This window comes from Zea mays, chromosome 7, assembly GCF_902167145.1.
Source record: "Zea mays cultivar B73 chromosome 7, Zm-B73-REFERENCE-NAM-5.0, whole genome shotgun sequence".
Lineage (NCBI taxonomy): Eukaryota > Viridiplantae > Streptophyta > Magnoliopsida > Poales > Poaceae > Zea > Zea mays.
This window is the reverse complement of record NC_050102.1, coordinates 146373942-146385302: the sequence shown is the minus strand read 5'-3', so window position 1 is coordinate 146385302 and position 11361 is coordinate 146373942. Positions and strand designations below refer to the sequence as shown.

Sequence of the window (11361 nt, the reverse complement as noted above, 5' to 3'; positions counted from 1 at the left end):
AGTCTGCTGATATGGAGTAGTGCAACAGTACAAGTAACCCTGACCGCGGTAAGCAGCCAAGTTACCACTAAGAAACAACGAAAATGATACTCCAAAGACCATGCATTAGATTTTAGGACAATTGGTTGCTGGATCCAAAGGCCATACACCAAATTTCCAGGAAAGCACGTAGTTTAAGTATGGCGTTGAAAGCAAATAAAACTGGAATGTGCTGAAGTTTACCTTTTTTTTAATTCATCGCTAAAAAGTAGTGCATCGATAGAATTTCGCATGTGCAGTTTGAATTAGACACCAATAATTGTGCACCAAAGCAAGTAGAGGCACACAGAGATGACGAAATGTGCTGAAGAAGAAAAAAGAAAGATAGCACTTGTTGAACTCTGTAATATCGTTACTTTGGTAATGAAATACGGTTTTGATCGGTCTTAAAAAATAGTCTTTTTGCAATTGTGAGCTCATGAAACATTAACTCAGATTGCTGATTTATACCAGTAGACAGTTTGACAGGTCAAGCTATCAAGAGCAGTGATCACTTCCACAGTTTGAAAAGGTAAGACTTGACCGAGCCAACTAACTCTAGGAGTGAGTCGAATTAGTAAAAATGACTTAAAAATCAAGATATCCCCTTTCCTACATCTAGTAACCTAAACTAAAGCATGAAACACAATTTATACGGTTTTGATCGGTCTTAAAAAATAGTCTTTTTGCAATTGTGAGCTCATGAAACATTAACTCAGATTGCTGATTTATACCAGTAGACAGTTTGACAGGTCAAGCTATCAAGAGCAGTGATCACTTCCACAGTTTGAAAAGGTAAGACTTGACCGAGCCAACTAACTCTAGGAGTGAGTCGAATTAGTAAAAATGACTTAAAAATCAAGATATCCCCTTTCCTACATCTAGTAACCTAAACTAAAGCATGAAACACAATTTATGAAAGGGTCAAACATTATATATCACCACTCAGAAACAGGGGCACAGGACTAAGGAAATATAGTACGAGGATGCTAAACAAAGTAATAAGCATGGAAAAATAAGCAAGCAACAGCCTAGAGAACTATATGACCTGCAATGCAAGGCGCAGAGTGGTTCTTTCATCGTGTGGTTTGTATATCGTACCACCAAATGCAGGAATGATGGAATTACCATACACAGCCTAGAGAATCGCTCTACCAGTCTTGATTCTAAATAAAAAAACTACCTTACTCCTCAAGCGGGAGAGACCGGTCGTGGAGCAACTCGCCGTCGATCTTCACTACTCCCCTTGTAGCCTGCGCAGTCACGGTTGTCGGCCGAGCAAGCCCCTCCTCGCCTCTGCTGAGCGCCCCTCGGTCCACTGCAGGCGCGCTCGGACACTGTAGAGGCCCGGCGCGGCGGCGTGGTACAGGAACACGACTCTGGTGAAAACGCGTGCTCGGACGAGATAGAGTCCACACATGCTCCCGGTTTATCTCCATGGAGCTCTATAAGGTGTCTGAGGAAGTGGAGGTCGTGGGGAGGAAGCATGCAGTAGTGGACGACGTGGGGACTGTAGAGGGGGAGACGGTTGCACGAACTGTGCGGGGGTGGGGACGGTAGAGGCCGCACAAATGGGGATGGCGCAGGGCTGGAGGTTGCCGGCGGGATAGAAGATGGAGCGGCGGTGGTAGAGCGGCGGTGGTGAAGCGGCGGTGGTGGAGCGGCGATTGCGCTGGACACTGGAGGCCGCGTCCGCAACGAAGGCGAACAAGAGGGCGGCGGCGCAAACCCGCATGCGGGGGCGGCGGCGCAGGTGAGCATGCGGGCGGGGGCGCAGCCGCGCAGGACTGGAGGCCGCGGGCGGGGGCAGGGTTTCACGGAGATGGGCCTCGCAGAACACAAATCGATAGATGGGCCTCGCAAACACAAATCGGCAGATGGGCCTCACACGGCGTATATGGCTGTATTAATAATTTTAGTACCATATTGCTCACCAATTGGTGTTGTAACCTGCTTATATGTGCTCCTGTGCATGTAACAGCACAATTGTTATCACATGGTGCTTGTATCGTCCTGTGCGCGTGACATGTGCAGTAATTCTATTTTTTGGAGCATGCACGCAGGAGCAAGCGGACCCTACCTGTCAGAGACTACGGCAGAACACAAAAAGGCAGGCTACTATTGCGTACTTAATAAGTAGTAGAGATTTGTTTTTATCAATCCTAAATAAATCATTAGTCATACCTCAAGCCGAGCATAGACACATCGCTACTTATTCTAGTGCATGGTTGACTATCTTTTGCTATATTTATGGGTGACATTAAATCACTTGTCACTGATCTGACATTTTGTGTCCATCCAGCCCATAAAATGGGAAAGAATTATATTGCTCCTGACTAAGTGGATCAAGTATTTTCCACACAAATTTGTGACGATTCTCTTGAAATTTGTGAAGTCGTGAATTCTAATGAGCCCGTACTTTTGCCTCCAGAAAGTACCGAAGGCATCAACCTCATATCCGGCACAAGGGAACATATCAGGTGCAATTAAGACATTAAAATAAAGTGGGATAGTGAGTAGTTTTTCTAACTTAATCGATGACCTTTTAAAAAATATATTGAGAGGAAGAAAGGTTGGTTTAAAAATGATTTTTTAAGTTTTGTACAATTAATTCAGTTGCACATGATATATCCCCTCTCCAAATCGATTAGCGCTTGTCCGTTTTCGAATATTTATCGTCTACTGTTTTATTTTTAAACTAAACTCCGATAAATAAAAAAGAAAGTGAGTAATTTTCTCACCGCCTCGTCGCGACACCCTATCAAGATACTGTATGCACCACTTATTTCGAATAAAGTTGTTGAATTAAAATAAATTTAAAGAAATATAAAAAAATCACGTGTTAAATCAAAATTTTGTACCAGATAAACAGGTTCACATGAAGAATCTTTTCGCACCTTAGAACACTCACAAACAAAAATTAAATAGTTTATATATTCATCGATTAAGACTCTTTTACTAGACAAAATAATAATGCGTCATTAAATTTTAAAAGTAAATAAAATATGTCAGCACGAGTATTGAAGAGATGCGAGTATGTGACATACAAATAGATGATAGAGACAAAAGACATGTGATTAAATTTTTTTACAGAAATATCAACACTTTTGATATAAGTAAACAAGTTACTGCCTTATAATTTCTGAATTGAATTGGAACTGTCCTCTTCGAATATTTATTGTCCTCAATAATTAACGGACTCAAAGTTGATTAAAAGCATGTTTCGTGCAAGTGGTTGACACTTTGACTAATAATTACATAGAATAGCACGTGATAGCACAAACATATTTTCCTCGGTTACTCCGAAGGTCAAAGAGGATTATTACATTTCTGAAAGATGGAATAGGTGGACAGCATATACTACTACGAGCAGTCCATATCATGTGCGCAAAGAATAGCTTTCCAATCTCGAAAAATCAGAAAACCAACAAATGGAGCAATACCTAGACTGAACAAAATACTTGTCCCTCGTGAACTCGCTCGACTCGTAGTCAGCTCGGTTTGACTTACCTCGACTCGTTGCAATTTTGTCACGAGCTAAGCTAGCATCTTAGCTCAGTTTTTTGACAAGCCAGCTCGAGCCGAGCTTGAGCCAACTCGTTCTAGCTACCATTTGTCAGTAAAACAAAGCTCGAACTTGTATTAAATTAACTAATAAGTGATGAATTGTGTTAATTTGATGTTGTTTGTAAAAATGTGATTATTATTACTCTTTTCTAGTGTTAAATTAGTCTAGAATTAACTAGTAATTGATTATATTGTTATATATATATTTATATATTGTTTTTTATTCTGGCTTGCGAGCTAAACAAGCCAGCTCAAGCTTGCACACGAGTTGAGCTAATTGTTTGGCTCGGTTTTTTAACGAGCCAAACCGAACTAGCTCGTTAACTTAACGAGCTTCGACGAAGCCAAGCCATCTCGATATCCAGCCCCTAGCAATACCCTATAAAAGTCAACCACTCAATGTCAGTGATAAATACTCTCCCTATTAAACTAGTATTGGTTTTAGATCTTTGTTTTATGTATATATTTAAATAGATAATGATAAATCTAGACATATATAAAATAAATACATCAATTATTGTATAGATCCATTAAAAATGTAAAACATATTTTTATTTAGGACAAAGGAATAAGTTAAGTACTCTCTTCGTTCTTTTCTAAATTATAAAGTTTCCTATTTTTTGAAGTCAAAGCACTTAAATTTAACCAAAATTATAGGGAAAAAATACAAATATGCTCAATAATTAATTTTAACCAGAATTATAGAGAACTACAAAAGAATTATGATAAAAATCTAATATGGACTAACGCTATAATTTTAATATATAAAATTAATAAAATTTAAAATATTTTAACTTTTAAAAATAAAATGACTTATAATTTGAGAGAAAGGGGAATACAAGTCAAATTTTCACCACCTTTTTTTTCCCTGTAGCCATAATAAGAAACACTAAGAGAAGCAGAAAGGCTCAAAGCCCAGCAAAGAAACAACAGAAACTAAGCCTACATTAGCTCATCCAGCCCATTTTTTGGCCCAATCAAATTCCACACAACTAACGGCCCAATTAGACCACACGTTTACCTGTCAGCTCTTTTTCCCGTTCGTCCCGTTTACGCGTCAGCCCTTTTTCCCGTTCGTCAGGGCGGCCGCCGCGCTGCCTCCGCCACCGCCAAGCATTGCGGCGGCAGAGTCGACATTGGTGAGGAGATATTCGTAGATCTTCTTCCTTAACCGCTCTATCGTCTCCTCGGGCACGCCGCAGCCGTCGTTCGGGGGGACAGGGGCGGTGCTCGTGGTGGTCGCCTCACCGTCCGCGTCGGCAGGCGGCAGCGACTGAGTCTCGCTGCGCTTTGCGATCTCGCCGAGCCAGTCGTTGACCCGCTTTAGCTGCGGGAGCATCCTGGCCGCACGCTCGCGGTCCCACGGCGCGGACGCCGCCACGTCAGAGTCCAGGAACCGCTCCACGAAGCCGAGGAACCAACCCCTTGACTCCTCTCCGAGCCGTTTCGCCAGTTCGCCCCTCTCCTCTGCCCCTTCTCCTCTCTCCCACTCCGTCGGCGCGGACGTCTTCGTCAGCGCCGCTGCTGCTGCCGTCGCAGCGCCCGTCCTCGCTTTCCCCTTCGCAGGGGACATCCGCGACTTCGGCGACGGCGATGATTTCGTAGCCGTGGCTGCGGCCGTCGCCGGCTTCGCGGACTCGTCAACGACGACCACGGCCAGCGGCGAGGAGACGGTGGCGGGGACCGGTTTGAGGTTGTAGATGCCGAAGGCGGACAGGTCCGTAGCGAGAGCGGCGCTCACCCAGGACGTAGCTCGGCGCCGGCGCTCGGCTGTGACGGCAGCGGTCTCCTCGTCTGTAGCGGAGCCCACAGTTCCAGCGTCGCTAGCTGCCGAGCAATCTGGCGATGCTGCAGATGTGGCAGACTTGGTGAGGGTGTCGGTGATCACCGTGGCGCGCGAAAGCGCGGCGTGGAGGGTGAAGAACTTCTCTACGGCTGGCTGCGGGTTGTGCTCCTCCGCCGTGGAGCTCACCTCCGCGTACGAGCTGCTCCGGCCAATACATACAATGCAGTTAGATATATGTACGGTTAGTAACTGGAATCAACATTGGTAGCAAAAAAAAATGCTGCAGCTCTGCCGTGAACTTTCCAACACAAATAATCGCGGTAAGCTAAAAGTGGCAGGTTCTTCTGACTCAAGACACCAAGTTGAAATCTATACAGTGATTTCGAGATTATCAACCATTGGATTAACTGGAGAATATACAGCTAGCAATGTAAATAAACAGGTACTTTCAGTAGAAGACAACAGCATGCAGCTACAAGTACAGCAGGAGAAACTTCCTGTACAGCATCTGTAAGCATCATTATGCAGTACAATAGCATTCGGAGACAGTTCAGAAACGTGTTGATCCATGTCCTGGACCATCTGCATGCCAACAAGCAAAGCTAACATATATACACTACAAGCCAAGGCATCAACTGTATGCAAACATGTATACCACAGTACTCCGTTCTTATTCAAAATATATGACGACTTTTTTTGAAACTTTGACCACTCATCTTATTCAAAATATGTATTCAAAAATGTAAAATTTTAAACCATGCTCAAACAACCTTAAGGCCTTGTTCGTTTCCGTCGGATTGGTGGATCGGAACGATTCCTAGCCGGATCGCTTCTCTAATTTATATAAACTTTGATGAGCTGGAACGATTCCGGGTGCAATCCGACGTAAACGAACAAGGCCTAAGTGATAAAACAAATCATAACAAAATAAATTATAATTCGTGATTTTTTGAATAAGAAGAGCAGTCAAAGTTTTTTTTTAAAAGTCAACGGTGTCATATATTTAAAATATATTTTAAAATAAATTTAAGAACGGAGATAGTACAAGATTTCTCTTTCACTGTTCTCTGGGTTGGACCTTCTGCAAGGTTGTACTTTCTAGCATGTCCAGATGGGCAATTCACAAATGTTCACATATAGTAGTAACTCAGAATGCCAATTATTAGGTTTCGAACTTCAGGTCTTCGGTAAAGTCTAGGTTAACCTATGCGATTTAATCTTATGTGTAAAAAGCATTTTTTTATTTGAAAAAAACATTCTGTATGTGAAAACATTCATAGCTAACGTCTGCTCTCAGATCAGAAAAAAGGAAGATGGATAGCAGTGACCACTCCAGCATGGGTCTCGAGCTCCAAAAGGGAGGAACCGAGCTGGTTGATAACACTATTGCAACATGCTAGACAGCTCGAACTGAGACATTTGGGCCATGAGATTGAGACCTACGGGTTATTCATGATCTTGCCCCCAGTGAGGTGCAATCAGAAACCAACCATGTGACAATGAACAGCAGGCTTTGCTAAAAGCACAGGTGGTGCCACATGTTCTGGTTCCAGATCACCATGCCCTGTATCTAGCATGTTCGTCAGCACGGGGACAGGCAATCAAGGCTGTCCACGGCCAGATGCATGTGATCTTTGAAGGCTTCACAAGGCTTGTCCTTGGAGCATAGTTGACTCATTTCTATCGAATGATTTCAAGAATAATGGAACGGCATGAGAGCGCATAAGTGTAAGTTCAATGTGGAAATTTGGCAGAAGATTGATTTATGAGGATTTTTTTTCCTAATTTGAATTAACTGGAAGCAGAGTACGCTGATACCAGTAGGTGCCACATCATCTGCATAGCTGGATAGAAGCTAGCAAAATATGGCAGGTTTCCAAATCAAACCATAAGATTCTCTTCTACTTTATTTTAATAGACAGATCATCAAGCATGTGATGCCATCTAAGTATCAAACATACTTTTATAGTTATCTATAGAAGCTAGGGGATGCTTTGACCAATTTAAGTACATAATAAAGTTGCTGTTTAGAAAAGAATACAAGCATTAGGAGCTACAAGATAGGGATCAAGGAATGGATCGGTCGGAGTCATAGGAAATATATCAAACAGTATGTCGTAGTAGTCTACCAATAAGAAAATGTGCCTAGAACTTGTTAGAAAACATACAAAACTTGTCATAACCATAGGACTTGTATCCGGAAGAAAAAAGTACCTCAAACATCTGAGCAAGCTCTCTGCAGCGGAAGCTTCTTGCATGGCTTCAGCAGCAGCTATTTGTGCCGATTCCCTGTACTTAAGAAGCTCCTGCCACAGAGACAACAGGGTATGGCAATTCAAAATTTCAAATACTCAGAAATGCTTAATACTGTGCAAGCAAAAAGTTTAAAATCATATCAGCTGTGTCAATGAATTTTAGCTATACCTTTCCTAGTTTGGCAAGTGATGGAGGGAGTGATGTCCATGAAGTGCTAATATCTGTTAGTTTTTTGCGGTTGGGAGGAATCTTCACTAGATTTGTAACATTCGAGTTTCCTAAGACCCCAGATGTTCTCTTTACAGTAGGAATATGCTTCTTGGCTGCTTTGTCAGCGTCATCTGAGGGAGCACTTGCGGTGCTCTTCCTAGCAGCTTTCTGGCTATCATCTTTAGGTGGCACCTTCTGGTCCACTGGTGATTTTCGTCTAGGAGTCTGCATATTAAGAATGTTCATATTATCTTTTTAATTTTGAGTAAAAATAAATGGTCAGTGCAAATGAGAACAACGCCATCACATTTCCTTGCCAGTTGCCACACATGATGTTATCGACAAGATAGTAATAAACAGATATTATGAGATTGTATGATCCATTATCACTGGGAATTCTAAACGTTGAACCAGCCTGAAGAAAGTGGCTGAACACAGTGGTCACTAGTGACACAAACTAAATGCATTATCTATACAATGATAGAGAGAGTCAGCATTTTACATACCATTGGCATCTTGTTATCAGACTTCTTGTCAGGTTTGGCTGTCTTTGATTCTGAATTGCCTTTTCCTTTAATATCCGTGTTTCCTTCCCAGCTTCTTCTCAAGGCCTTTGGCCCTGATCCAATACTTAACACAGAGCTACTGATCGAATTGGCAGCAGAGGGCTTTCTCCCGGCACTAGTAGCCTTCAAAACAGAAGCAGCCTTTTCTAACAAGGAAAGCCTAGAAGATGAAGCTTTCTCTGCTCCTTTTACTCTGTTCCTCTGTTTCAGATCATTAGAGAATCTGTCGAATGACGCAGGTAAAGAATAGACACTGGTTGGTGATGAAGGTGTAGACCTGGTAATAGCTGGCTTCACCTTTGATTTAACCGCTTCCTTCTTATCACCAATCACATTCAAAGCTTGTCTTGACAGTGAAGAGTTTGATTTGGTGAGCATCGGCTTCTTATTTTCCGTCCCGGTAAGCTTACGTGAAGCATTTATTTTCTCCAATTTGCTCGTTTCCTTTTCTAGCGACAAGATGCTGGCATCATTCGTTCCATTTGATGGTTGCGCTTTCTTGCTGCCATGAAAACTGGAGGAGCTGGTCACCACAAGATCCTCAGGGGTGCCAACGCAAGCATGGCGACCCGGAACTGGGCGAACTCCTCTAAGGATGGGAACAGGAGTGGCAGCCTCTAGACGGTCTACATGGATGAACTGGCCCAGCTGAATCTTGTCGCTCAAGATGAGATCATGCTGTTCCTCTGGAAGGGAAACGTAGGTCGCATGGGATGAATCCGACACCTTGAGGTAGAAGCCTTTGTTGGTGAAAAGATCGCTCCCGGCGAGCGCTGGGACGATGCTGACAACCTGAAGGAGCGAGGAGCGATGCTCGCCGGCGACTTTTACATCCGTGTTCATATGCTGAAGGAGCTTCACGAGGACACCGGGCACCAATGAAGCCATTGTCGTGAATCCTTAAGCGCATCACTCTGCATTATCCAACCAGCAGTGTGATTATCATGTCATCGTCATCTAATAAAAGCACGGGACAAATCGGAACCAAAAGGTAAAAATCCGGCAGGCAACCTGGCAGTTCCGACCAACACTCCTGAATGCAATAAAGGTCGCAACTTTTTCGTGAATCTAATGTGCAGAAACCTGTCTCACAAGTCACTGCAGATCGCATTTACTCATACCATACCAACCAAGAATTTCCGCACGGTGATCCGGATACGGAATGGAACCTAAGAATTGCACGGAGACAAACGATGATTTCAGAAAGGACACAGATGAACAAAATCGCGCGATTCTATTGAAGAGTACTATCACTAAACTGACAGAAACACACAGAACCCTCCTGATTGGCACCGGTGTTTATGCAGGAAATGCCGCTCGGAATACTCCGGCGGTGGTTCTGGACTGGAGGGAGTACGCCTGGGGAATATATGTCTTTGCTTGTAAGGAAACGAATTGAACTCGGTCCAACCCGAAACATGCTCAACACGACAAGAGGTACTCCACATACTAGTACGTAGCAGAAGTCATCAATGTAGGCGGCGGTGGTCCTGTCGTCCCCAAACCCAACTTTTCCCTCGACAAAGAAAATCTTCGAGAGAGAGAGAGAGAGAGAGAGAGAGAGAGAGAGAGAGAGAGAGAGAGAGAGAGAGAGAGAGAGAGAGAGAGAGAGAGAGCAGCTATCCTGCGAGAGAGGGTAAGAACACCACCAACCAAATCTTGCGCACGAAAAGTACTACCGCCGGTTGCCCAATCAATTCGTGCAACCTTAAACAACCTTGGACGCAAAGCAATTAGCGGAGGATATAACAGCAAGGAGCAGACACTTCGCACCAACCCTCACCCCAGGGTTGTCCTGAACAAGTGTTCTTCCTTGTCGGAGGAAGCGGCAAGGCAAGCAATGGCAAATAGTAATATTTCGGGGGAAGAGAGAGAGAGAGAGAGAGAGAGAGAGAGAGTCGATTGGGTGCAAAAGAGAAGGCAAAAACCCGCAAAAGCGAAGCGCTCGGAGAGGGAAGGAAAGGGAAAAGGGAAAAAAATCTTGGAGCAGGGGAGGAGGATAGGGAATCGGGGGAACGCGAACCTCTCGGAGCAAATCCTTGCCGCGCCTAGTGGTTTCTTCTTCTTCTTCACTCTCGTCTCCTCATCGGGCTTTGCTGTGGGCGCACGGAGGGGGAAAAAGGCTGGTTTGGATTTGGAGCAGAGAAGAGCAGGGCGGGCGGGGTCCTTCCACCGGCTCACCGCTGGCGGGATACGCAGCTCCGCGCTGGTGCGGTCGCAGGGCACGCAGGTCCGGTCAGCGGAGTGGGGAGAGGCGCGGCCGCGCGCGTCTCATCCGGTCAGTCGTCACATCCAAGGGGCGGAAAAAACAAGTCAAGGATGGTCTCCCGCTCCGCGGCTCCGGTGTCCGGTCTCCACTCGTTGCCTTCGGCTTGGCTGTGGCTGCCTCCAGCCCTGGAGTGGACCGCTCGCTCCAGCCGAGAGGAGCAGAGAGCTAGAGACGAGTCTCTCTACACCTCTTTCTCCAGCCAAGTTGGCTGTGTGGCCTGTGGGATACTAGGATGTGGAGTGAAGAGACCGGGCAGCCGGCGAGGGGTGGGGGTGCCCAGCCTAGTAACCGGCTAACCGCAACGCGCAGCTGACACACGCAAGCCAGCGGACGGCGGACGCGTCCACTGCTGTGCTGCTTCAAGCAGCAGCACAGGCACAAGCAAAGCAGGCGCCCGTCGTGGGCTCGTGGCCGGCCTAGGCCTTGCGCCCTTGCGTGGTGTGCAGTGCAGTAGGCACTAGGGGAGATGGCAGTCGGATTGCGGTGAGCCGTTGCTTTCCAAGGGGGGCAGACAGAGACAGGCTTGGCCGTTCGGGAGGAGGGAGTCTCCACATCACCTTTTATTTATTTTATCATCATCCTCTCGAAAGAGACGAGCGGAAAAGAGAGCAGAGCAGACCCAGGACAACCCTGCCTGCCCGTGATTTTGCACAGATCTCCCGCGAATTCGACATGATAGGGATCCGTAT

At 45.1% G+C, this 11361-nt stretch overlaps 1 protein-coding gene across 12 annotated transcripts; it reads right to left on the bottom strand.

Moving 5' to 3' along the window:
• Positions 1-4355: 4355 nt before the first annotated feature.
• On the bottom strand, positions 4356-11203 carry LOC100191399 (uncharacterized). Of its 12 annotated transcripts, none has more exons than XM_035960341.1 (7): positions 9854-10369; positions 9663-9762; positions 9415-9572; positions 8344-9317; positions 7796-8062; positions 7586-7677; positions 4356-5570 (listed from the first exon to the last, which is right to left on the bottom strand). In XM_035960341.1, exons 4-7 carry the CDS (start codon positions 9289-9291, stop codon positions 4643-4645), a joined length of 2235 nt encoding a protein of 744 aa, XP_035816234.1. In that variant the 5' UTR covers positions 9292-9317; positions 9415-9572; positions 9663-9762; positions 9854-10369; the 3' UTR covers positions 4356-4642. The 12 variants fall into 12 exon arrangements, with proteins under 12 accessions (XP_035816234.1, XP_008650790.1, XP_008650786.1 ...); XM_035960344.1 differs by lacking the exon at positions 4356-5570 and adding an exon at positions 5611-5953 and having other exon boundaries at positions 9854-10364; XM_008652568.4 differs by lacking the exons at positions 9663-9762; positions 9854-10369 and adding an exon at positions 10427-11203.
• Positions 11204-11361: the final 158 nt, after the last annotated feature.

Bases quoted from the DNA above. Each gene is read 5' to 3' on its own strand.
- LOC100191399 (XM_008652568.4), bottom strand. From the start codon at position 9,291: ATGGCTTCATTGGTGCCCGGTGTCCTCGTGAAGCTCCTTCAGCATATG. The intron at 8,063-8,343 runs GTATGTAAAATG...CTTAATATGCAG, and splicing joins CTGATAACAAGATGCCAATG to ACTCCTAGACGAAAATCACC. The intron at 7,678-7,795 runs GTATAGCTAAAA...TCTCTGTGGCAG, and splicing joins CACTTGCCAAACTAGGAAAG to GAGCTTCTTAAGTACAGGGA.